At 43.7% G+C, this 27,885-nt stretch overlaps 1 protein-coding gene across 1 annotated transcript in view; it reads right to left on the reverse strand.

Moving 5' to 3' along the window:
• Window positions 1–27,885, reverse strand: part of LOC110521829 (protein Niban 1-like) — a 50,288-nt gene that overhangs the window by 2,402 nt on the left and 20,001 nt on the right. Inside the window, exons 5-14 of the mRNA XM_021599735.2 lie at window positions 24,934–25,098; window positions 24,259–24,374; window positions 23,672–23,776; window positions 23,419–23,581; window positions 20,871–21,058; window positions 20,463–20,609; window positions 12,698–12,808; window positions 12,459–12,566; window positions 2,457–2,568; window positions 2,147–2,303 (exon numbers count right to left, since the gene is read on the reverse strand). Coding sequence (XP_021455410.2) covers window positions 2,185–2,303; window positions 2,457–2,568; window positions 12,459–12,566; window positions 12,698–12,808; window positions 20,463–20,609; window positions 20,871–21,058; window positions 23,419–23,581; window positions 23,672–23,776; window positions 24,259–24,374; window positions 24,934–25,098 — 1,334 coding nt within the window. The 3' untranslated portion in view covers window positions 2,147–2,184. The remainder of the gene's footprint in view (window positions 1–2,146; window positions 2,304–2,456; window positions 2,569–12,458; window positions 12,567–12,697; window positions 12,809–20,462; window positions 20,610–20,870; window positions 21,059–23,418; window positions 23,582–23,671; window positions 23,777–24,258; window positions 24,375–24,933; window positions 25,099–27,885) is intronic.

A 27,885-nucleotide genomic window follows, 5' to 3' on the forward strand; every position in this document is an offset into this window, starting at 1 on the left:
ACTACCAGGTCAATGACAGCTACATGGTTGACAACACAAACAGGGACAGGAGATGTGGGTCAAGGACAGGGTCCGGACCCGGGGAAGGAGCTTTGCTTTGTGCTACTGTGGTTGGGTGTCTACTTCAATGGATGTCTCTGCCTCAGTCGGTGTCCCTACTTTCTCCTTTTCAACAGCGACTGGCTCTTCTACCGTCACTATTTCAGGGGCAATTGGATTGTCTACGTTCTCTGTCTCAACTGGAGGGCCTGTGTCAGCATAAGTGGTCTAAGATAGAGCAGGAATGTCCACTTTAGCTGCCTCAGTTAGGACAGGGATGTCCACTTGAGCTGTTTCCGTGGTAGCAGGACTAGCTACTTTATCTGTCTCGGCTGGGACTGGAGAGTCCCATTGAACTATCTCAGTTGGTTCTCTATACAACAAGAGTACCGTCTACCTGGCTGGCATGAAAATGAGCCACGAGAAAAGCGTCCTCCATTTGCTATTTAATTGCATAGGTGACATGTATTTTTTCCTGCTGCCCCTGTTTTATTATCACTTGTGAATGATGCCCAGCTTAAGGCAAAAAAGAAACAGCACATGCTTTTTTTTTTTTGCAACTTTTTAGAAATCATGGTCACACACTTCGTGTAGCCTAGCCCATACTCCCATATGCTTGTATCGCAACTAAAGTGGCCAAATAACTTCTTAAAATGAAGCACATTAATCCACGTTACAACGGGTGTAGAGCCTAACTGGCATACACACACAGCGCCTGTGTCAAGTTTAGGAAAGATCATTTTCACCTTAAAATGCACCTTGATAATAAGACCTATAATAAAAATGCATAATCGCATTTGCAGCCTACTGCCGTGTGCACATTGTTGCGCTTAAAATGTAAGAAAAAGCCTAACAGTTTATCAACATCGTAAGTTAAACGCTCTCATCTGTTGTGTCAGGCTCATTGCTTAAAACTTTTTTTTTTATGCTAGTGGTTGTACTCATTTGGGATCTATCGCATCCCACAACCGTCCCAGACTATATTTTGAATATTTATTTCTCGCACAGAATAGGTTAGCTTTTGTATTATTGGGATAGTAAATTGACATAGGCTAGTGCTTTTACTATTTAGTAGGCCTACACATCTTGTTGGCTGTAGAAAATTAAATGTGGACAGTTCTTTCAATATCTTCAGTATGTGCCTCGGAATTGGATTAGTACACGCGCAGTTACGTGCTGGATGTGTCTGTCTTCATTTGTAGCCTGTAATAAAGACCCTATCACGTGACAGAGAGCCGTGTGAATGTGAGGTGCTTCAGCACGCAGCAGGGAGAAGGGAATTATAATTATAATATTCATCCCAAGGGCATAACGGCCCCTGGCCGCAAAAGGAATGGACTTTTTCAGGGGACATTATGGCCACACAAAGGGGATGTAGCCGGGAAATTCGAGGCATTATCAAGTGCTTGTCAAATTGTGAATGAGGGACTGATGTACCTTTCATGCAAAAAAAATTCAAATCATCATTAGAGTTATATCATGCAGCCTTAGAATGTGCTAAAAATCAAATCACAAATTATGCATATAGAAGTACCTGTTTCTTTGTTTACTGCTCAACACAGAATAGCCACATGTGCGCACTCCCTCAGGTCTTATGGAGAAAATATCCTTTCTATTTTCTTCAGCTATGTTCAATTGTATTCTTCATTCTATAAAATAATCTAAAATAATGGCACTAAATTCTAAGCAAATCTTGTCTGCTAAATGAACTAATGTAGCCCACAGCCATATGGCATCGCCAGATCAGAGTATGCTATTCTGCTCTTCTGAAATAGACTACCTTTTCTAGATATCATGTTTCTTTAGACCTGTCTAAAATAACTAATGGATTTATTGTGATGGTGTAGGCTATATTACATGGATTTATTCGACTTTTTCAAATGTAGATGTTCCAAAGGTCTGCATCAGTGACTTGTAGGCTATGTGTGGAAGCCGGGAGATGCCAAATGTGTTTATGTTAAGTAACGGTCAAATACTGAGAACAGCAGTTATTTGCGTGACAATCACCGGCTCACAAAATTTCATGACTGCCACAGCCCTACCCTTGTGCACCCCCACCGACCACCGGGCCATTGCCCTGAAGAGGAGAGGCGGGCTGGGCTGTTACCTCGGCTTCGGGCTGGGTCTGGAGCTGTCCGGGGAAGCCTAGCATCCTGGCTGGGTTGCTGGGGTGGAGATTATGCTGGAGCAGCTGGACTGGCTCAGGAGGTCTCTGGTGTCTGTGAACAGATTGTGTTTCTTCAGCCTGGCTGCCTCCTCCACCACTGTAGAGCAAACAGAGACATGTTTAAAAGCAAGCGCACTAATAATATTGGTGTGGGTGAGCAGAGAGAGTAACATTGTAGTAATACCTAAAATATGTATTACAATTGAATAAGATACAAATGAATAACTCAAATATCTAGCAGAAACAATACCTTTGATGACTTCCTTGTCCAGACTCTGCAGCAAAATGCCCTCATAGATATTGTGAACATGGACAAAGTTGGAATAGTCTGCATAGATGAACTGTTTAAGACCCTGCAGCTCCTAAAGACACAGAAACAACCATTTCAACCTGCGATTTTCTAAACAATAATGAGATTTTAGGACACAAAAAAAAATTATGTAAAGGCCTGTGCTCTCAAAACACTTATTTTGGGGCAGTATACTTTATGCTGGCTTTCCCCCTATTTTCTTGAGTGTTTTGAAGGCTAGCTGAGAGACTCACTGTTTTGCAGGTGTGTAGCAACTGATAATGTAATAAAATACCAATAATGGAAGAGGAGCTAATAATGTAAGAACTTTTGCATGTGTAATAGTGTAATTACTTTAACCAATAATGTAATATACACTCTCTTTTACCCATACAAGCGAGACCCTCTGTCATCTACTAGTGCGACCATCACTGGTGCAGTGAGACCCTCTACAACGTCTACATCATCCACAAATGTGACCACCACCAGTGCAGCCATGGAAGATGATGAAATGGAGGAAGCACCGCTGGATCTCGGACCACCTTAGATTATTATGACCCTCATGGAAGTGACCACTGAGGACCTTGTTGAACAGGATGTGGCCGTGGAGACAAACCAGGAGAGACACGAAGAGGAACAAAGTCACACCAGGCGCCATCGGCGGAACCAGCCCCCAGATCCACTCATTTCAGCAGAGGCACCTCCAAGCTGACAAGAGGGATACAGCCCAACCTGATGCTCACAGGAAGGAGGAGGAAGAGACCCTCTTTGCCATCAGCCTGGTGGCAACCCTAAAGAGGCTGCCTCAGCAAAGAAAAGCAGCGGTCAAGGTTCAAATTAATTAGCTGCTTTTTGATGCCGAGTTCAATGTTACGTTTTTTTCTTCTCTACAACACAGGTAGTGTCTTAAGTATTGCAACAGTGAAGTAAAGTAGGTCATTTTTACAGTATACTCATGTAGGCTAATTGGTATTACAGATCAAAGGATTCATGAGGCAAATGTATACAGTGGGGCAAAAAAGTAGTCAGACACCAATTGTGCAAGTTCTCCCACTTAAAACGATGAGAGGCCTGTAATTTTCATCATAGGTACACTTCAACTATGACAGGCAAAATGAGAAGAAAACAAATCTTGAAAATCACATTGTAGGATTTTTTATGAATTTATTTGCAAATTATGGTGGAAAATAAGTATTTGGTCAATAACAAAAGTTTCTCAATACTTTGTTATATACCCTTTGTTGGCAATGACAGAGGTCAAATGTTTTCTGTAAGTCATCACAAGGTTCTCACACACTGTTGCTGGTATTTCCTCCATGCAGATCTCCTCTAGAGCAGTGATGTTTTGGGGCTGTTGCTGGGCAACACGGACTTCCAACTCCCTTCAAAGATAATATATGGAGTTGAGATCTGGAGACTGGCTAGGCCACTCCAGGACCTTGAAATGCTTCTTACGAAGCCACTCCTTTGTTGCCCGGGCGGTGTGTTTGGGATCATTGTCATGCTGAAAGACCCAGCCACGTTTCATCTTCAATGCCCTTGCTGATGGAAGGAGGTTTTCACTCAAAATCTCACAATACATGTCCCCATTCATTCTTTCCTTTACACGGATCAGTCGTCCTGGTCCCTTTGCAGAAAAACAGCCCCAAAGCATGATGTTTCCACCCCCATGCTTCACAGTAGGTATGGTGTTCTTTGGAAGCAACTCAGCATTCTTTGTCCTCCAAACACGACGAGTTGAGTTTTTACCAAAAAGTTATATTTTGGTTTCATCTGACCATATGACATTCTCCCAATCTTCTTCTGGATCATCCAAATGCTCTCTAGCAAACTTCAGACGGAACTGGATATGTACTGGCTTAAGCAGGGGGACACGTCTGGCACTGCAGGATTTGAGTCCCTGGCGGCATAGTGTGTTACTGATGGTAGGCTTTGTTACTTTGGTCCCAGCTCTCTACAGGTCATTCACTAGGTCCCCCCGTGTGGTTCTGGGATTTTTGCTCACCGTTCTTGTGATCATTTTGACCCCACGGGGTGAGATCTTCCCAGATCGAGGGAGATTATCAGTGGTCTTGTATGTCTTCCATTTCCTAATAATTGCTCCCACAGTTGATTTCTTCAAACCAAGCTGCTTACCTATTGCAGATTCAGTCTTCCCAGCCTGGTGCAGGTCTACAATTTTGTTTCTGGTGTCCTTTGACAGCTCTTTGGTCTTGGCCATAGTGGAGTTTAGAGTGTGACTGTTTGAGGTTGTGGACAGGTGTCTTTTATACTGATAACAACTTCAAACAGGTGCCATTAATACACGTAACGAGTGGAGGACAGAGGAGCCTCTTAAAGAAGAAGTTACAGGTCTGTGAGAGCCAGAAATCTTGCTTGTTTGTAGGTGACCAAATACTTATTTTCCACCATAATTTGCAAATAAATTCATTAAAAATGATTTTTTTTCTCATTTTGTCTGTCATAGTTGAAGTGTACCTATGATGACAATTACAGGCCTCTCATCTTTTTAAGTGGGAGAACTTGCACAATTGGTGGCTGAATAAATACTTTTTTGCCCCACTGTAGCTGTTGTTTCTGGGTTAGAAAATATCCTAAAACAAGTTTGTTGTCTAAACATTTGCCTGTCATATTCATCTTTTGATCTGAAATACAAATTCCATGAGTAAACAGCAAGAATTACCAATGTTACCATACTGTTCCAATATTTATGCCACTAACTACACTATACAAGCAGTATTTAGTTAACATAAATCTCACCTTTTATGGTGTTATTTTATGTAATGCTTGTAAGTGTTGTTTTTCTCTTCCCTTCCAGGGATGGAGTCAATTTAGCCGACCAGCTCACAGGAAGGACAGGAAGAGGTGAGCTGTCTGGTTGTTGTTTTGACCTTCTCCTCCAATGGGTTTTGAGCAGGAGGTGAGGAGAGGACGCGAGGAAATGCAACTGATATTTTCCAAGGGTCCTCACTTGAGATTTTCTAACTTATTCCGCTTACTAATGTCCTTTCTTAGTAGGCTTTTTAGTATAAAATGTATGGAATTCATAAAGTAAATAGTTTCTCAATACTTACTGTAGGACAGCATTCATTATTAGTTGTACATAGATTGCATGAAAATTGACTGAATTGAAACTGACACACCAGAGAATTCAGATGCTATTGTTGTTCTTTTACAAGACTGAAGGTGAAATGTGTGTTTACCTGTATTGTGGCTACACATTCACAGACAGCCCTGCCCTCTCTCTCTTTATGGCCATGTCTGAAGTTCCCCTACTATGTCTAGGCTTTATGAATTGTCCCTGTATCTGTCTGCAGTTGTGCATGCTCTTGTTGTTCTTTTACAGATTACACAAACATTTTTGTATTTTTACACGCACATACATGGACACACACCTCTTTCACTAGTTTTTTATTTTTGGTAACATTTCTACAACACACATACCTGTCGTGTTCTTTCCTGTACTTGAATACTCATTAAAGTCTAATGTTTTCATAGTCAGTTGTTTCATTTGTTTATTAATATCTCATTTAGACTTAATCTGTTTATTTCTTCCCTACACCTTTGCAGATCTAAGACCAGATTGAAGTAAAAACACACTCTCTTCCTAACCTGCATTTTGTCAGACCAGTGAAGATGGTGGTAAACTTTACTATTTTTATTGTCCCTAGGTTACCTAGGGTCCATTGTTATCATACTAACTGTATGTCGTATAACCTTAATTAGAGCTCCTGCTCACCTGATGTACCATGCCAGGTGTGTATAATACTGATGTTAATGGGAGAGGGAAGGGGTTAATGTGTGGTCTTTACTCCCACATTTCACTTAAATATAACTTTCAAATGAAGAGAGACAATGAGACATAAAATAATCTGGGAAAAAAATATATTTTATGGACAACGGTGGATGGTTCTTTAAATAACCTTGGTGTTAGGGGGCTCTTAAAAAAAGCTGTTTCAAGCCACGGCATACTGCCATGGGACTTCACCTGCTGGCGATGAGGAGTAGGTGGTCAGCTTCTCCCTCACCTGGAGTGCCTGTCTGGGGGCGTTGTTGGCACCTGGGGGCGTTGTTGGTGACATCAGGTAGGTGACCATTTGGCGTGCCCATCTCCTGGAATGACCTCCGCAGGTAGTTGTGGAGAACACTTGGCCTTCACGCAGGCGTCGACATTTGAGGGGCTGAGACCAAGCACTCTCCAATACATTCTCCACCAGGCTGTCAAGAATCCCAAAGGCGCATTTAACATATTACCTTGCCCTGGATAGTTGTTTGTTAAAGATCCTTACAGGCTTTGGCAATGGCAGCTGGCATCCAGCATAGGGCCTCATGAGGTTGGTTCTCAAGTGAAGGCCTCATCGCCGACAAAGAAGTGGGGAACGGGTCCCAGGTCTTCAGCCCCAGGGAGTGATGCAGGTGGTGGAGTCTCCAGGGTGCCATCCTGAAGTGCCTGGCTGAAGGCAGAGTCCCGGAGGGTCCCGCTATCACTTCCCTTGCTGTAAGTACCAACATCAACGCCACGGAAACAGTAGATGGCATCTACAACAGCCAAGAGTACAACTGAATATGTAACTTTGTAGTTGTAGAATTGCGAACCCGAGCACAGTGGATCCTGGATTACTACATGTTTCCCGTCAATGGAGCCAAGACAGTTGGGAAAATTCCACCTCTCCAGGAACTCGGCAGCGATGGCCCTCCAGTCTTCCTCCTTGGGTACAGGCATGTATTCACCAACCAGACAGTTGGTCTCCAAGAATGTGAAATAAAATTCAAAACAAATATCAATATTGTGATGAACTTGAAATTCCACCCACATATTCTATCTACTCATATACAATACCGGTAAAAAGTTTTAGAACACCTACTCATTCCTTGTTTAAAAAAAAATAAAAAATCTACATTGTAGAATAATAGTGAATACATTAAAACTGTAAAATAACACATATGGAATCATGTAGTAACCAAAAAAGTGTTAAACAAATCAAAGATTCTTCAAATAGCCACCCTTTGCCTTGATGACAGCTTTGCACACTGATATTTGGTAATCTCTCAATCAGCTTCACCTGGAAGCTTTTCCAACAGTCTTGAAGGTGTTCCCACATATGCTGAGCACTTGTTGGCTCCTTTTCTTTCCGTCTGTAGTCCGACTCATCCCAAACCATCTCAATTTGGTTGAGGTCAGGGGATTGTGGAGGCCAGGTCATCTGATGCAGCACTCCATTACTCTAATTCTATGTAAAATTACACAGCCTGGTCCTGTTGAAAAACAAATGATAGTCCCACTAAGCACAAACCAGATGGGATGGCGTATCGCTGCAGAATTCTGTGGTAGCCATGCTGGTTAAGTTTGCCTTGAATTGTAAATAAATCACAGACATTGTCAGCAGCAAAGCCCACCCACACCATCACACCTCCTCCTCCATGCTTCACGGTGGGAAAAACACATGCGGAGATCATCCGTTCACCCATACCGTTTCTCACAAAGACACGGAGGTTGGGACCAAAAATGTCCAATTTGGACTACGGACCAAAGGACAACATTTCCACCGGTCTAATGTCCATTGCTCGTGTTTCTTGGCCCAAGCAAGTCTCTTCCTCTTATTGATATCTATAGTAGTGGTTACTTGCAGAATTTTGACCATGAAGGCCTGATTCACACAGTCTCCTCTGAACAGTTGATGTTGAGATGTGTCTGTTACTTGACCTCTGAAGCATTTATTTGGGCTGCAATCTGAGGGGCAGTTAATTGACCATTTCTGAGGCTGGTAACTCTAATGAACTTATCCTCTGCAGCAGAGGTAACTCTGGGTCTTCCATTCCTGTGGCAGTCCTCATGAGAGCCAGTTTCATCACAGCGCTTGATGGTTTTTGTGACTGCACTTGAAGAAACCTTCAATGTTCTTGAAATGTTCCATATTGACTGACGTTCATGTCTTAAAGTAATGATGGACTGCTGTTTCTCTTCGCTTATTTGAGCTGTTCTTGCCATAATATGGACTTGTTTTTTTTTTACCAAATAGGGCTATCTTCTGTATACCAACCCTACCTTGTCACAACACAACTGATTGGCTCAAACGCATTAGGGTGGCTACTTTGAAAGAATCTCAAATATAAAATATATTTTGATTTTACACTTTTAGGTTACTACATGATTCCATGTGTCTTATTTCATACTTCTGATGTCTTCACTATTATTCTACAATGTAGAACATAGTACAAATCAAAAATAATCCTTGAATGAGTAGGTGTGTTCAAACTTTTGATTGGTACTGTTTATGTATTAATAAGGAGGCACAGCATAGGTAGTCAGTTTCGACATTGCTAGTTTGCTTCCTTTACCTAACTGAATCTGTGCAAGTGTTTTAAAACTTTTGACTAGTAGTGTACCTACCTCAGTACAGTTTATTATGCTCTACTAATTATATTGTCAATTATTGTCAATTATGTCATCAACCCTCATTAACAATGCATTGAAACTGTATAATTCAGTCTATGACTGTATCAATAAACTGTAGCCCAGGCCAACTCTACTCTTAGAAAAAAAGGTGCTATCTAGAACTTAAAAGGGTTCTCTGGCTGTCCCCATAGGAGAACCCTTTGAGGAACCCTTTTTGGTTCCAGGTACAGTAGTACCCTTTTTGGTTCCAGGTAGAACCCTAGTCAGTTCCACGTATAAACTTTTCCCCAGAGGGTTCTACCTAGAACCAGAAAAGGTTATCCTATGGGGAAAGCAGAAGGACACTTTATAGGAACCCCTTTTTTCTAAGAGTGTATGTGATTCCAATAAGAATGTCATGAATGACTGTAAATGTCTTGAACAACAAGTGGTCCTGGAGAAGACTAGCCTACCTTCATCAAGACAGAAGGCACCCCAACTTTCTTTTCATTTGGTAACATTGCATCATTAAAAAAAATATTTTAAACCAAATTTGGGAAAAGTTATAGTCCTAATGAACATTCTGAAGTACATCAATGAAGTACATCTGATGTCACACAGGGGCTATTAACTAGAGAGCCCTTTCGCTAGCTAGGTTGCACATAAAATATATCTAATATCAATCAATTATGGTATCAAAGACTAAAAAAATTCACTAGAATTGAGCTTACCGGAGACAAGTCGCCAGGCTTTCAACTGGGCTGATGGACTCCCGGTAGTTGGGGTCCATCTGGGCGATCCAGGCTCCAACCATCTGGAGTAGGTGATCGAACTGGCTTCGGTCCAGACGAAAGTAACTTTGAAATTCCTCGAAGCTCTTGGATGAGATGGTGGAACTTTGGTTTCAGAACTTCAACCATCTCTGGACCCACATAGACCTGCGCTTTCGACGGGGCTGGTCCCGGCCCAACAGCGCAATCCAGACCACTTCCTCAACGTTTGTCTCATTGTTGAAAGAGACTACTCTCTGCTGTCTTGGATATTTGTTATTGCATTTCGCTCCAAAATTATGCATTTTGAAGGGAAATTATTTTATAGGCTCTCACAATACATTTTTTGATGTCATCGAATAAATAATATGTATGCTCCTTGGCAAATAAATGAATAAAATAGGTAAAGAAGTTTTTATTATGTAATCCCCCCTTTTTTGTACTGTATATGTGTGCAACAAAAATGTAACATTCACATTTTGCTACTTTCTGTCAAGTCTAAGCATACAATTTGATGCATATGTTCGATAAATCGAACGCACTGCAACTGGCTCTGCAACGAAACGCTGCAAGGCAAACGCAGCGTTTCCATTGGAAATGAGAATGTACTTCTGGTGTACCAAAACGCAATGACACAGTCGGTGTGTTCGAAGCGGAGACTGACCTCCGCGGAGACTGACCATCAGATGCAGGCACCGTCACTCCAGTAAAATAATGAAAGCAAATGATATACTTCAATTTATGATCACTCAACTGTGTCTCACAACTCTGATACAACAAACTATGATCTATTACCAGTGTGATCATATACCTGAAGTTTTTAAATATATTTTTGAAATGGTCTGAGAAGAACAACATTGCCAGGGCAATTCAAGCTTAGCCAATATGCATTCATAATGTATTGGGACTATAGCCTACTGCACAAACCTCATTGCTACAGAACTGTTTTTAATAGTTTTTAACCTGTTAGAGCTCTAGGGGCGCTATTTCATTTTTGGATAAAAAACGTTCCCGTTTTAAGCGAGATATTTTGTCACGAAAAGATGCTCGACTATGCATATTCTATGCATAAACACTCTGAAGTTTCAGAATCTGCAAAGATTTTGTCTGTAAGTGCCCCAGAACTCATTCTACAGGCAAAACCAAGATGATGCATCACCCAGGAATTAGCAGAATTTCTGAAGCTCTGTTTTCCATTCTCTCCTTATATGGCTGTGATTGCGCAACGAATGAGCCTACACTTTCTGTCGTTCGCCCAAGGTCTTAGCAGCATTGTGACGTATTTGTAGGCATATCATTGGAAGATTGACCATAAGAGACTACATTTTCCAAGTGTCCGCCTGGTGTCCTGCGTCGAATTCGGTGCGCAATTGCCAGCTGCTTCTACATTACCATTTGATTCAGGGGAGAAAGCATGTGTCCAAGAACGATGTATCAATTAAGAGATATGTGAAAAACACCTTGATGATTGATTCTAAACAACGTTTGCCATGTTTTCAGTCGATATTATGGAGTTAATTTGGAAAAAAGTTCGCGTTTTGAGGACTGAATTTGGGGATTTTTTTTGGTAGCCAAATGTGATGTATAAAACGGAGCTATTTCTAATACACAAGGAATCTTTTTGGAAAAACTGAGCATCTGCTATCTAACTGAGAGTATCCTCATTGAAAACATCAGAAGTTCTTCAAAGGTAAATTATTTTATTTGAAGGCTTTTATGTTTTTGTTAATGTTGCGTGCTGGATGCTAACGCTAATGCTAACGCTAAATGCTAACGCAAAATGCTAACGCTAGCTAGCTACTTTTACACAAATGATTGTTTTCCTATGGTTGAGAAGCATATTTTGAAAATCTGAGATGACAGTGTTGTTTACAAAAGGCTAAGCTTGAGAGATGGCATATTTATTTCATTTCATTTGCGATTTTCATAAATAGTTAACGTTGTGTTATGCTAATGAGCTTGCTGATAGATTTACACAATCCTGGATACAGGGTTTTTTTCATAGCTAAACGTGACGCAGAAAACGGAGCGATTTGTCCTAAACAAATAATCTTTCAGGAAAAACTGAACATTTGCTATCAATGAGAGTCTCCTCATTGAAAACATCTGAAGTTCTTCAAAGGTAAATGATTTTATTTGAATGCTTTTCTGTTTTTTTGTGTAAATGTTGCCAGCTGAATGCTAATGCTAAATGCTACGTTAGCCATCAATACTGTTACACAAATGCTTGTTTTGCAATGGTTGAGAAGCATATTTTGAAAATCTGAGATGACAGTGTTGTTAACAAAAGGCTAAGCTTGAGAGCTAGCATATTTATTTCATTTCATTTGCGATTTTCATGAATAGTTAACGTTGCGTTATGGTAATGAGCTTGAGTCTGTATTCACGATCCCGGATCCGGGATGGGGAGATCAGAAAGGTTAAACCAATTCTGAGCGGTAGATCCCGGCCTGAGTGATCGTGGCTCAGAAAGGTTTGGTGACCACTGCCTTAAGGGGGTTGACGTGAGTTATTACACTATTGATCACCTTTTTTTTAACCAGTTTATAAATCAACGCAGAATGTAATAATAATAATTTAATTATTACATTATGTGAAAAACTATTATGTTACGCATTGAGCATATTTATTACATTATTGGCAATCTATTACATTATCAACATTTATTACATTATAAATGCAAAATATACTACATTATTAACTGTTATTACATAATTGTTTTTATATTGTAAGTTGCTACAAGGTGGGGGCCAGGTTATGTGTATTTGTTCTAGCGTTAGGTTAAAGGGTAAAGTGTGTGTGTGTGTATTGACTCACTGTTTTGTAAGTGGGGGCCAGGGTCTTCTTGATGTGAGGGAGAGTGATCCCCACCAAGGCCTCACGAAAGATCCTTTTCCTCACCGTACTGCTGTCATAGTCATATTGCTGCAACACATAGTTTAATCAGCATATAAAACATTCATTTTGATCAGTGCTTGTCTCAGTGAGTTCCTCTGTATGCCTGTGAAGTAACTGTACTTTATACACAGATGTGTAATAATGAATAAGCAGCGTACCTTGAGCACCCTGTGCCTGGACTTCTCCATGGCAGAGCACGCGTTGCCTGGGTTGTCCTCTATGTCCTTGTAGAGCAGCAGATGAAATGTGTACGCTGCATTCTCCACCAGCTGAACACAGGACATGGAGGAATTAACAGGGTGTTACGGTTTTCTTGCGGTGAAGGAGAGTCGGACCAAAATGCAGCGTGGTATTCTTGATACATGTTTAATGATGAAGAAAAAACGAACAATACAAAAACAACAAACGCAACGTGAAAACCTATACAGTCTATCTGGTGCAAACAAACACAGAGACAGGAACAATCACCCACGAAACACTCAAAGAATATGGCTACCTAAATATGGTTCCCAATCAGAGACAACGATAAACACCTGCCTCTGATTGAGAACCAATTCAGACAGCCATAGACTATGCTAGAGAACCCCACTAAGCCACAATCCTAATACTTACGAAAACCCCAAGACAAAACACACCACATAAATAAACCCATGTCACACCCTGGCCTGACCAAAATAATAAAGAAAACACAAAATACTAAGACCAGGGCGTGACAGAATCCCCCCCCCCCCCCCCCCCCACCAAGGTGCGGACTCCCGACCGCACAACTAAACCCATAGGGGAGGGTCTGGGTGGGCGTCTGTCCACGGTGGCGGCTCCGGCTCGGGACGTGGACCCCACTCCAACCAAGTCTTAGTCCCCTTGTAACGAGTCCTTTGATTGGCGACCCTCGCCGCCGACCTTGGCCTAATAACCCTCACCAAGGCCCCCACTGGACTAAGGGGAAGCTCGGGACTGGGGAAGCTCGGGACTGAGGGGAAGCTCGGGACTGAGGGGAAGCTCGGGATTGAGGGGAAGCTCGGGATTGAGGGGAAGCTCGGGACTGAGGGGAAGCTCGGGCAGGTAGTTGGATCTGGCAGATCCTGGCTGGCTGGCGGTTCTGGCAGATCCTGGCTGACTGGCGGTTCCGGCAGATCCTGGCTGATCCTGGCTGAATGGCGGATCTGGAAGATTCTGGCTGACTGGCGGCTCTGGCTGCTCCATGCAGACTGGCGGCTCTGGCTGCACCATGCAGACTGGCGGCTCTGGCTGCTCCATGCAGACTGGCGGCTCTGGCTGCTCCATGCAGACTGGCGGCTCTGGCTGCTCCATGCAGACTGGCGGCTCTGGCTGCTCCATGCAGACTGGCGGCTCTGGCTGCTCCATGCAGACTGGCGGCTCTGGCTGCTCCATGCAGACTGGCGGCTCTGGCTGCTCCATGCAGACTGGCGGCTCTGGCTGCTCCATGCAGACTGGCGGCTCTGGCTGCTCCATGCAGACTGGCGGCTCTGGCTGCTCCATGCAGACTGGCGGTTCTGGCTGCTCCATGCAGACTGGCGGCTCTGGCTGCTCCATGCAGACTGGCGTCTCTGGCTGCTCCATGCAGACTGGCGGCTCTGGCTGCTCCATGCAGACTGGCGGCTCTGGCTGCTCCATGCAGACTGGCGGCTCTGGCTGCTCCATGCAGACTGGCGGCTCTGGCTGCTCCATGCAGACTGGCGGCTCTGGCTGCTCCATGCAGACTGGCGGCTCTGGCTGCTCCATGCAGACTGGCGGCTCTGGCTGCTCCATGCAGACTGGCGGCTCTGGCTGCTCCATGCAGACTGGCGGCTCTGGCTGCTCCTTGCAGACTGGCGGCTCTGGCTGCTCCATGCAGACTGGCGGCTCTGGCTGCTCCATGCAGACTGGCGGCTCTGGCTGCTCCATGCAGACTGGCGGCTCTGGCTGCTCCATGCAGACTGGCGGCTCTGGCTGCTCCATGCAGACTGGCGGCTCTGGCAGCGCTGAACAGGCAGGAGACTCCAGCAGCACTGGAGAGGAGGAAGGCTCCGACAGCGCTAAACAGGCAGGAGACTCCGGCAGCGCTGGAGAGGAGGAAGGCTCTGGCAGCGCTAAACAGGTGGGAGACTCCGGCAGCGCTGGAGAAGAGGAAGGCTCCGACAGCGCTAAACAGGCGGGAGACTCCGGCAGCGCTGGAGAGCCTGGTGCGGGGAGCTGCCACCGGAGGGCTGGTGCGTGGAGGTGGTACTGGATAGACCGGACCGTGCAGGCGCACTGGAGCTCTTGAGCACCGAGCCTGCCCAACCTTACCTGGCTCGATGCCCACTCTAGCCCGGCCGATACGAGGAGCTGGTATGTACCGCACCGTGCGCACCACAGCATAACACGGTGCCTGCCCGGTCTCTCTAGCCCCCCAGTAAGCACAGGAAGTTAGCGTAGGTCTCCTACCTGGCATAGCCATACTCCCTGTGAGCCCCCCCCCCCCCCCCCCAATACATTTTTGGGGCTGACTCTCGGGCTTCCATCCGCGTCACCGTGCTGCCTCCTCATACCAGCGCCTCTCCGCTTTCGCCGCCTCCAGTTCTTCTTTGGGGCGGCGATATTCTCCAGGCTGTGCCCAGGGACCTTTTCCGTCCATTATCTCCTCCCAAGTCCAGAAATCCTGTGATCGCTGCTCTTCCTGCCGCTGCCTGTCACCACGCCACTTGGTCCTGTTGTGGTGGGTGATTCTGTTACGGTTTTCTTGCAGTGAAGGAAAGTCGGACCAAAATGCAGCGTGGTATTCTTGAAACATGTTTAATGATGAAGAAAAAACGAACAATACAAAAACAACAAACGCAACGTGAAAACCTATACAGTCTATCTGGTGCAAACAAACACAGAGACAGGAACAATCACCCACGAAACACTCAAAGAATATGGCTGCCTAAATATGGTTCCCAATCAGAGACAACGATAAACACCTGCCTCTGATTGAGAACCAATTCAGACAGCCATTGACAATGCTAGAGAACCCCACTAAGCCACAATCCCAATACCTACGAAAACCCCAAGACAAAATACACCACATAAATAAACCCATGTCACACCCTGGCCTGACCAAAATAATAAAGAAAACACAAAATACTAAGACCAGGGCGTGACACCGGAGCTCGTCAATCAATGACACACTGTGCATACAGTACTAGTCAAAAGTTTGGACCCATCTACTCAGTTTTTTTATTATTTTATTTGTACATTGTAGAATGTAGTGAAAACATCAAAACTATGAAATTATCCAATTTTATTCGTCACATTTAAAAAAGAAAAATATTTTTTTTTAAATTTAACTAGGCAAGTCAGTTAAGAACAAATTCTTACATACAATGACGGCCTAGGAACAGTGGGTTACCTGCCTTGTTCAGGGGTAGATTCAGGGACAGATTTTTACCTTGTCAGCTCTGGGATTTGATCAAGCAACCTTTCGGTTACTGGCCCAACACTCTAACCACTTGGCTATCTGCCGCCCCTATGTGCTGAATAAATGTGCCAAATACAACAGGTGTCGACCTTACAGTGAAACGCTTACTTACGAGCCCCTAACCAACAATGCAGTTTAAAAAAAATATGGATAAGAATAAGAAATAAAAGTAACAAGTAAATAAAGAGCAGCAGTAAAATAACAATAGTGAGACTATATACAGGGGGTACCGGTACAGAGTCAATGTGCGGGGGCACCGGTTAGTTGAGGTAATATGTACGTACGTACAGAACCTACACTGCCAATGCTTACATTGGAGGAACCCCATTCCTTCGATGAGAGACTTGGCCGGGACAGCCACTTAAATGTTTTTTTTATATACACTTAGGTTGGAGTCATTAAAACTCGTTTTTCAACATCTCCACAAATGTCTTGTTATCTTCTTCCTGGTTCGGTGTCGCTTCCACATTCTTGTTAATCTAACTACACTATCCAATGTACAGTAGCTATTACAGTGAAATAATATGATGCTATTGTTTGAGTGCATAATTCTGAACATGAAAAGTTATTAATAAACACATGAGAAGTCTTGATAAAGCATTTTTAACAGAAATACAATAGTTCATTGGATCAGTCTAAAACTTTGCACATACACTGCTGCCATCTAGTGGACAAATCTAAATTGCACCTGGGCTGGAATAATACATTATGGCCTGGAATAATACATGTTTTGAAAGAATAGTTGGTATTTTCTTTGTATTATCTTTTACCAGATCTATTATTTTATATTCTCCTACATTCCTTTCACATTTCCACAAAGTTCAAAGTGTTTCCTTTCAAATACCAGAAATACGCATTTCAGGTACCAGAAATACGCATATCCTTGCTTCTGGCCCTGAGCAGTTTGAGTTGGGTATGTCATTTTAGGCGAAAATTGAAAAAAAGGGCCGTATCCTTAACAAACTATAGTTTTGGCAAGTTGGATTGGACATCTACTTTGTGCATGACACAAATACTTTTTCCAACAATTGTTTACAGACAGATTATTTCACTTATTATTCAATGTATCTCAATTCCAGTGGGTCAAAATTTCACATACACTAAGTTGGCTGTGCCTTTAAACAGCTTGGAAAATTCCCGAAATGATGTCATGGCTTTAGAAGCTTCTGATTGGCTAACTTACATAATGTGAGTCAATTGGAGGTGTACCTGTGGATGTATTTCAAGGACTACCTTCAAACTCAGTGCCTCTTTGCTTGAGGTACCACGTTCATCTGTACAAACAATAGTACGCAAGTATAAGCAGCTTGGGACCACGCAGCCGTCATACCACTCAGGAAGGATGCATTCTGTCTCCTAGAGATGAACGTACTTTGGTGAGAAAAGTGCACATCAATCCCAGAACAACAGCAAGGGACCTTGTGAAGATGCTGGAGGAAACAGGTACAAAAGTATCTATATCCACAGTAAAACGAGTCCTACATAACCTGAAAGGCTGCTCAGCAAGGAAGAAGCCACTGCTCCAAAACCGCCATAAAAAAGCCAGACTACAGTTTGCAACTGCACATGGGGACAAAGATCGTACTTTTTGGAGAAATGTCCTCTGGTCTGATGAAACAAAAATAGAACTGTTTGGCCATAATGACCATCGTTGTGTTTGGAAGAAAAAGGGGGAGACTTGCAAGCCGAAGAACACCATCCCAACCGTGAAGCACGGGGGTGGCAGTATCATGCTGTTGGGGTGCTTTGCTGCAGGAGGGACTGGTGCACTTCACAAAATAGATGGCTTCATGACGAAGGAAAATGATGTAGATATATTGAAGCAACATCTCAAGACATCAGTCAGGAAATTAAAGCTTGGTCACAAATGGGTCTTCCAAATGGACAATGACCCCAAGCATACTTCCAAAGTTGTGGCAAAATGGCTTAAGGACAACAAAGTCAAGGTATTGGAGGGGTCATCACAAAGCCCTGACCTCAATTCTATAGAAAATTTGTGGGCAGAACTGAAAAAGTGTGCGCGAGCAAGGAGGCCTACAAACCTGACTCGGTTACACCAGCTCTGTCAGGAAGAATGAGCCAAAATTCATCCAACTTATTGTGGGAAGCTAATGGAAGGCAACCTGAAACGTTCCACTGAGAATGTGATGAAAGAAATAAAAGCTGAAATAAATAATTCTCTCTACTATTACTCTGACATTTCACATTCTTAAAATAAAGTGGTGATCCTAACTGACCTAAGACAGGGAATTTTTACTGGGATTAAATGTCAGGAATTGTGAAAAACTGAGTTTAAATGTATTTGGCTAAGCTGTAGGTAAACTTCCGACTTCAACTGTAGGTAGAATTATTAAAGTGAATATGCTTGGATGATAACAACAGAGAGTAGCAGTGGTTTAAAAGTGGGTGGGGAAATGCAAATAGACTGGGTAGCCATTTGATTAGATGTTCAGGAGTCTTATGGCTTGGGGCTAGAAGCTGTTTAGAAGCCTCTTGGACCTCGACCGGTACCGCTTGCCATGCAGTAGCAGAGAGAACAGTCTATGAATAGGGTGGCTGGAGTCTTTGCCAATTTTTAGGGCCTTCCTCTGACCACCTGGTATAGAGATCCTGGATAGCAGGAAGCTTAGCCCCAGTGATGTACTGGGCTGTTCGCACTACCCTCTGTAGTGCCTTGCGGTCGGAGGCAGAACAGTTGCCATACCAGGCAGTGATGCAACCAGTAAGCATGCTCTCGATGGTGCAGCTGTAGAACCTTTTCAGGATCTGAGAACTCATACCAAAATTTCAGTCTCCTTAGGGGGAATATGTTTTGTCGTGCCCTCTTCACGACTGTCTTGGTGTGCTTGGACCATGTTAGTTTGTTGGTGATGTGGACACCAAGGAACTCGAAGCTCTCAACATGCTCCACTGCAGCCGCGTCGATGAGAATGGGGGCATGCTCGGTCCTCTTTATCCTGTAGTCCACAATCATCTCCTTTGTCTTGATCATGTTGAGGGAGAGGTTGTTGTCCTGGCACCACACGGCCAGGTCTCTGACCTCCTCCCTATAGGGTGTCTCGTCGTTGTCGGTGATCAGGCCTACAATTGTTGTGTCATTGGAAAACTTAATGATGGTGTTGGAGTCGTGCCTGGCCATGCAGTCATGAGTGAACAGGGAGTACAGGAGGGGACTGAGCACGCACCCCTGAGGGGCCCCTGTGTTGAGGATCAGCGTGACGGATGTGTTGTTACCTACCCTTACTACCTGGGGGCGGCCCGTCAGGAAGTCCAGGATCCAATTGCAGATGGAGGTGTTTAGTCCCAAGGTCCTTAGCTTATTGATGAGCTTTGAGGGCACTATAGTGTTGAATGCTGAGCTGTAGTCAATGAATAGCATTCTCACATAGGTGTTCCTTTTGTCCAGGTGGGAAAGGTCAGTGTTCAGTACAATAGAGATTGCATTATCTGTGCATCTGTTGGGGTGGTATGCAAAGTTGGAGTGGGTCTAGGGTTTCTGGGATGATGTTGTTGATGTGAGCCATGACCAGCCTTTCAAAGCACTTCAGTGCTAAGGGTCGGTAGTCATTTAGGCAGGTTACCTTAGTGTTCTTGGGCACAGCGCATGCTCGCAGTTGGTCAGCGCATGCTCGCAGTACACATCCTGGTAATTAGCCTGGTCCTGCGGCCTTGTGAAGGTTGACCTGTTTAAAGGTCTTACTCACATCGGCTGCGGAGAGCGTGATCGCAGTCTTCCGGGAACAGCTGGTGCTCTCATGCACGTTTCAGTGTTATTTGCCTTGAAGTGAACATAGAATAAGTTTAGCTCGTCTGATAGACTCATGTCACTGGGCAGCTCCCGGCTATGCTTCCCTTTGTAGTCTGTAATGGTTTGCAAACCCTGCCACATCCGATGAGCGTCAGAGACGGTGCAGTACCATTCGATCTTAGTCCTATATTGACGCATTGCCTGCTTGATGGTTCGTCGGAGGGAATAGCGGGATTTCCTATAAGCTTGCGGGTTAGAGTCCTGCTCCTTGAAAGTGGCAGCTCTAGCCTTTAGCTCAGTGCGGATGTTGCCTGTAATCCATGGCTTCTAGTTGGGGTATGTACGTACCTCATGAAGCTGGTTGAGAGAATTCTAAGAGTGTGCAAATCTGTCATCAAGGCAAAGGGTGGCTACTTTGAAGAATCTCAAATATAAATATATTTTGATTTGTTTAACACTTTTTTTTGGTCACTACATGATTCCATATGTGTTTATTTCATATTTCACAGTGTTGATGTCTTCACTATTATTTTACAATGCAGAAAATAGTAAAAATATATAACAACCCTTGAATGAGTTGGTGCGTCCAAACTTTTGACTGGTTCTGTAGCTATTATTTTTCATCACCATCAACAGGTCAACACTGTCTGTCGGATTCACAACAACTGAGACTGTCTGATGAGTTTTAAAGTGTGGGAAATCTTAGTTAGTCACTTAGTGTATGTGTAATGTTTACCTGCTGTAGGTCTATCTGGGTGCTGTGGACCAGGCTGCTGATGTTGGAGAAGCCAAAGCGTTCCTGCAGGTCGTGCAGCTGGTCGTGGAGAGAGCTGATCCTCTGGTAACAACTCAACAGATTGGGCCTACTCAGTTTAGCTAGGGCCTGGAGAGAGGCAGAGGGGAAGAGGGGGGGATGATAGGAAGGAGAGAGAGGGTGATGAAAAAGGAAGCAACAGAAAGGGAGGACGGGTGATGGAGTTTGATAAAAAGGGAATAGATGAGAAAGAGGAAAAAGGGGTGAGGGAGAGAGGGAAAAGGTGAGAAGAAAGACCAAGCGGGATCAACAAAGTGGGGGTCAATAGTTTGAGTAAATGATAGCTCAGACAGGACTGTTTGTGAGAAGACGAGGAGAGGAAGTTTGCACCTGCTTGAGTTCATTGGTAACCCCGCCCTCCTGGAAGTCCTGACACAGTTGGTCCATCTGGCTGTCACTCAGGAGCCGTGCTTCCTGGAACCCTGAGCTGATTGGTCCCATCAGCTCCTCCAGTACGGAGGCCAGGTAGGGCTGCACGCTCTCCGAACAGAACTTCTCTGCTGACTCCAATACACTAGCTACAGTAGGACAGATACAGTCATTAGCTGCTCTGATAAACTGTCTACAGGAGGACAGATACATTCATTAGCTACTCTGATAAACTGGCTACAGGAAGACAGATACATTCATTAGCTGCTCTGATAAACCTGCTACAGGAGGACAGATTCATTCGTAGATTCATGCATCAGACCACAAGCTAGGGCTTGGTCAATAGAACAAGATACAGTACTGTACATTGAATCATAGTTTAAGCTCTCTCTTGATTTAATCTATAGTGATCCTGTTCCATTAATGCAATAAAAACAGTGTTTAATGAATATAAAACAAGTTATCTTTCTTAAGTGCTGCTGACTAAAATGGATAATTGTAACTCGTTGAACGGAGGGTATTGGGCTTGTGTGTAAACTGCCTGGGCACGAATATTGTATGAAGTCTAGTGTACAGTCATCAAATCTGCTGGGTGGCATTTACTGTCCCCCACAGAGACATTCACTCTCCCAGGGAGTTAGCTAGGTATCAGTGTCAACAACACTGAACAGAACAAAAGAATAATGTACACCAACGCCCCAATACCACACCCTGACCTAAGCCCTGCTGGATCTCCAACAGGTCTACCCAGCCCCCTAAAATCAGACACACACAATCTCACACGTACGCAAACGCAAGCACACATGCACGAACATGTGCGCACACAGTCTTGTATAACTAACCTTTGCGGGGACACACAATTCAGTCCCATTCAAAATCCTATTTTCCCTAACCCCTAACCTTAATCCGAAAACCTAACGTTAACCCTAAACCTAACCTTAGCTCCTAATCCTAAAACTAACCCTAGCTCCTATCACTAACCCTAAACCTAATGCTAACCCTAACACTAATTCTAACCTTGACCTTATACCCTCTAGAAATAGCATTTGACCTTGTGGGGACTAACAAAATGTCCCCAGTTAGTCCAATTTTTGGTTTGTTCACTATTCTTGTGGGGGCTTTTTTGTGATTTTAGCTTCTAAAATGTGAGATTTGGGTTTTCATAAGATAGGGCTCTGCTCAATCAGTGGCCCGCCACTGTGAAGGGACATGGGCTATAAAACTTTTCAAACACGCCCTCCTCTCCCTTCCTATATAAGCCCTTGACGATAACATAACCTCCTGTTCCGAAGATGTGAGGACGGCGGTCTGATGTCAGAATGGTTCAGATAATAACTACAGAACAAAGTCAAAATCAGCGTGAGCTTTGGTTGCGAATGGTATGAACTTTGAACTCTTATTCACTACAGAAGTGATACCTCCTAGCCGTTGAGTGAGCACCAGCAGATGCAAACGAGGGTTAGGAAGGAACAGACAGAGTATCCCGTCTATCACCCAACGACGTTACTACAACGTATCCAATTGACAACCAGAGACATTCTTCAAAGGACTCGGTTGGGCAACACGGCCTTCCATCTACCACTAACCTACCAAAGCGCAGCTCAGAATAAATATTTATTGCATTTTCCTTTTCCAAATGGGCGGTCATTTAGAATACATAAGATACTGTATTTACGATAGCACAGCTTCTTCCCTTTGTTCCTCAGTCTTCCCGCTCTTTCACTCAAACTCAGCCCCTTTTCTTTTGTGTAACAAGCTGTCATATCTGTTCCGCCCGCTAGGGACATTTTCCTTTATGACGTAATTTGTAATCAAGGTATGATGTCATTATGTGTAATTCTGTGTGATTAGTTAGGTATTTAGTAAATAAATAATTAAATCCAATTTTGTATTGCTGATTCAACTTGTGAGCCAGGGTTTGTGCAGATAACCAAGAATGTACAACTTTCAGATGAGACTGAATTAAGATGACGATTAATATTGACTGCTATTGAGGTAAAATATTACTAGGTCTGTAAGAGTTTTTCAGAAGATAACAGCTCTATAAATATTATTTTGTGGTGCCCGACTCTCTAGTTAATTACATTTACATGATTAGCTCAATCAGGTAATATTAACTACGGAGAAATTATTTTATAGAATAGCATGTCATATCACTTAATCCGGCATAGCCAAAGACACGACAATAATTACACACACACACACACACACACACACACACACACACACACACACACACACACACACACACACACACACACACACGTACACACAAATACATGCAGTTAACCTGCCATGTTCACGCTCATTTGGATCTATTCATGTAAAACAGTATCATGTGACAAATTACAAGTAACGGATTGCATTTGTACAGCCTGTTTGTCTTGTAGTGACTGAGAGCTGCATAGCCCTAACTCTCTTGCTGATTTCTAAATTAACCCCTAACCGTATACAAGTATAGTATGGGGGCAGATTTTGGATTGATTCTCTCTCCAGGGTTAGTCGGTACCTCGTAGTTTTCCCTCCAGGTAGGTTCTGGAGTTGAGGATCTGGTCCATATCAGAGCGTATCAGCACCTCCTGCTGGTGAGCTGCCTTCCTACACTCCTCCTTCAGAGCAGACATACCTTCAAATAAACACTCCTGCACCAGGATATAGGCCGCTTCTACGGTCTGTGGTGCAGAATAGAGAGGGGTTAGGGTTTAAGGAAACAAACACACGCATCATTATCATCATACTTTAGTATTGGTAGCGTGACTCACAGCGAACCACACTCTCTTCCTCTCTGTCTTCCTGGCTTTTAGATGAGGCAGCATGTCCTTCTCCAAAGAGGGCAACAGCTCCTCCATAACCAGGTTGGCCAGTACCTGTACACACACAAACACAAACATACAATGTATTTGTACAAATCTTACGAACCATGCATATCAAACATCCAAATCATATGACAACGTGCAGATTGATTTACCCCTGAAAAACATGCAGGTGAGTAATACTGCAAACACATGGTGAAACTACAGAGCAAAACTCTCTGGGAGCAACATCTCTACACTTGGCGTTGAAAACATTGACGAGATAGGTGTGAGAACAGACACACACACACAAATAAGTGAATGCGGAGGTGTGCGAGTGCAGTAGGACAGTGGCGGCCTCCTTGCAGTAATAGGGGTTGTTTCCTGCACCTCTAACTTAACTTCCTGGTATCACAAATGTTCTGTGACCAAACAATTGCCCAATTATACTGCCATCAACTAACAGGGGATGGGGGGTAGAGAGAGAAAGAGTGTCAAGGGAATCAGTATCTGCTGATGTGAGTGTTTTAAGCATAGAAGCAGAACCAGTAACCCACCCTGACGTCACTGCCAATCAGCATTTTCCAGGAGTCATAGCTGCCCTTCTCCTGTCTGTAGAGGTGGACTGCTTTGAGGAAGGCCTGCACCTCAACTGTCTTCTTCTTTAGGAAGTCTGAGAGAAGGAGAGAAAGTGGAAAGATAAAGAGAGAGAGAGAGAGAGAGAGAGAGAGAGAGAGAAAGGTAGAGAGAGAAAGGTAGAGAGAGAGAGAGAAAGGTAGAGAGAGAGAAAGGTAGAGAGAGAAAGGTAGAGAGAGAGAAAGGTAGCGAGAGAGAGAGAGAAAAAAGGCAGAGAGAAGACAGGAGTGGGAAGAAATGTGTGATGCTTCTCTGTCTTAACAAGGATGTCAGAACTGGGCTGTGTTCCAATTGACTACTTGTCTCCACAAAGTGTGCAATAAGAAAAACATGTTGAAAACATGGGCTAGAGGGAGTTTCCACTATGTCCCATACACACAAGAGAGGGGGGTAAGTGACTACACACTTCAGAGTGAATGGTGGAGAATTGGAGCACAGCCCTGGCCTTAGTTCTGACTGGGCCTTGTGTTTGCTCTCCTCCCTCAGGAGACCCTACATGAAAATGTTATTAAAAGTTATGCCTATACATCTTTGCTTCAGTGCTGGTGTGGCGAACCTGCTACCATGGTAACCGTTCGTTCTGGCTGGTTAGTTACCTTGGTTCTGGTGGCGGATGCAGTCGGAGAGGATGGAGAGGAATTCAGCTTGGCGAGCATCCTGTCGGAAGCAGAAGTAGTAATCCCTACGGTACGGAAGCCTGAGGTACACAGGGAACTGTCCAGGCATGCCGATTATAGGAGGGGCAAACTTTTCATTCTCATCTGCAATGGAAACACACACATCATCATGTTGGTCATACCACATTGGCTATTACTATTACACACATCATGCTGGGCCACACATACACCCACCCACCCAGACACACGCAGCCACACACACACACGCACACCAGCCTGCCTGGTTTTTCTAGAGGAGCACACTGGCTATTGCAAAGGACGAAACATTTGATGATCAAGTATCTATTTGGAGGTAGTATTCATCTCTCATGAGAAAACATATGATCAAGTGTGATAAAAACAACAGCCATGATCTGCATTTATGACCGTCTGTAATAGGAAAGGTAATGCTGCTTCTCCCAGAGTAGCAAGGACTAAAAAAAAAAACGAACACCCACTCACGGTGCTCTCTACACATATAAAAGCAGTTGAGGTGGGAGTTGGGAACAACAAAGTATTCGACTGAAATTTGGCAACTTTCAAAATAAGTGTTCGGAATGGCAACAGAAACTAAATGAAAGAATCTGCCAACAGAGAGAGACAGCATGTATCAGTGCTCAGTGGATGGAATGGTATTATCAGTCCGGATATAAAGACTGGTTTCCCTACGCTTCTGTGTCCCTGTAGGCAGGATTGAACAGGTTTTAGGCCAGAATGTTTGTTTCCAGGGTATTTGCATTGACATTTCACTAGACAAGTAGGAAACCAAGCAAACCCTACATAGAGACTGTCTGCGAGAAGGGATTATCATTGTGAGTGCGCAATGTTGTGTAGCAACAGATAGGGCGTGTAACTTAAGCCATACACATTCATACTCACACACACACCCACCTACTCATTCAAGGGTTTTTCTTTATTTTGACTATTTTCTACATTGTAGAATAATAGTGAAGACATCAAAACTATGAAATAACACATATGGAATGTTGTAACCAAAAAAGTGTTAAACAAATCCAAATATATTTTACATTTGAGATTCTTCAAAGTAGCCACCCTTTGCTTTGATGACAGCTTTGCACACTCTTGGCATTCTCTCAACCAACTTCATGAGGTAGTCACCTGGAATGGATTTCAATTAACAGGTGTGCCTTGTTAATAGTTAATTTGTGGAATTTCTTTCCTTCTTAATGCGTTTGAGCCAATCAGTTGTGTGGTGACAAGGTAGGGTTGGTATACAGAAAATGTCCCTATTTGGTAAGATACCAAGTCCATATTATGGCAAGAGCAGCTCAAAAAAGCAAAGAGAAATGACAGTCCATCATTAGATTATGACATGACGGTCAGTCAATATGGAAAATGTCAAGAACTTTGAAAGTTTCTTCAAGTGAAGTCGCAAAAACCATCAAGCACTATAATGAAACTGGCTATCATGAGGACCGCCACAGGAAAGGAAGAACCAGAGTTACTTCTGCTGCAGAGGATAAGTTCATTAGAGTTACCAGCCTCAGAAATCGTCAATAAACTGCACCTCAGATTGCAGCCCAAATAAATGCTTCACAGAGTTCAAGTAACAGACACATCTCAACATCAACTGTTCAGAGGAGACTGTATGAATCAGGCCTTCATTGTTGAAATTGATGCAAAGAAACCACTACTAAAGGACACCAATAATAAGAAGAGACTTGTTTGGGCCAAGAAACAAGAGCAATGGACATTTGACAGGTGGAAATCGGTCCTTTGGTCTGATGAGTACACATTTGAGATTTTTGGTTCCAACCGCTGTGTCTTTGTGAGACACAGAGAAGGTGAACGGATGATCTCTGCATGTGTGGTTCCCACCGTGAAGCATGGAGGAGTAGGTGTTATGGTGTTGGGGTGCTTTTCTGGTGACACTGTCAGTGATTTATTTAGAATTCAAGGCACACTTGACGAGCATGGCTACCACAGCATTCTGCAGCGATACGCCATCCCATCTAGTTTGTGCTTATTGGGACTATCATTTGTTTTTCAACAGGACAATAACTCAAAACACACCTCCAGGCTGTGTAAGGGCTATTTGACAAAGAAGGAGAGTGATGCATCGGAGGATGGTGCAGACGGAGATGGCAGCATCGCGACTAGCTGGTCTGACTTAGAAAGCGTGCACACCACGCACCACTCCCGAGTATTTTACTCGTCCTTACTAGGACATTACTAAGTGATCCAAAGCTTTGAACAGTAGTGTATGTCAGAGCAGCATTGGACTAAGATACATTGGCATAGTATAGAGTACAGTAAAGTGGCCAGTGATTCCTAATTTATGTCTTTAGGCAGTAGCCTCTGATGTGCTGGAGATGGCTGTTTAACAGTCAGTGGTGTAGTATAGAATACAGTACAATATATACAGTTGAATTCAGAAGTTTACATACACTTAGGTTGCAGTCATTAAAACTCGTTTTTCAACCACTCCACAAATGTCTTGAATTGAAGTGGGTCTAGGGTGGCAGGTAAGGTGGATGTGAAATGATCCTTGACTAGTCTCTCAAAGCACTTCTTGATGACAGAGGTGTGTGCCTTTGCTTTCTTAGGTACAGGGACAATGGTGGCATCTTGAAGCATGTGGGGACAACAGACTGGGATAGGGAGATATTGAATATATCTGTGAACACACCAGCCAGCTGGTCTGCGCATGCTCTGAGGACGCGGCTAGGGATACCATCTGAGCCGGCAGCCCTGCGAGGGTTAACACACGTAAATGTCTTACTCATGTCAACCACGGAGAAGGATAGCTCACAGTCCTTGATAGCGGGCCCTGTCGGTGGCACTGTATTATCCTCAAAGCGAGCGAAGAAGGTGTTCACTGAGACTCAACATTGTCCTTATACCGACGTTTAGCCTGCTTGATTGCTTTGC

Source organism: Oncorhynchus mykiss, chromosome 30, assembly GCF_013265735.2.
Source record: "Oncorhynchus mykiss isolate Arlee chromosome 30, USDA_OmykA_1.1, whole genome shotgun sequence".
Taxonomy (NCBI): domain Eukaryota; kingdom Metazoa; phylum Chordata; class Actinopteri; order Salmoniformes; family Salmonidae; genus Oncorhynchus; species Oncorhynchus mykiss.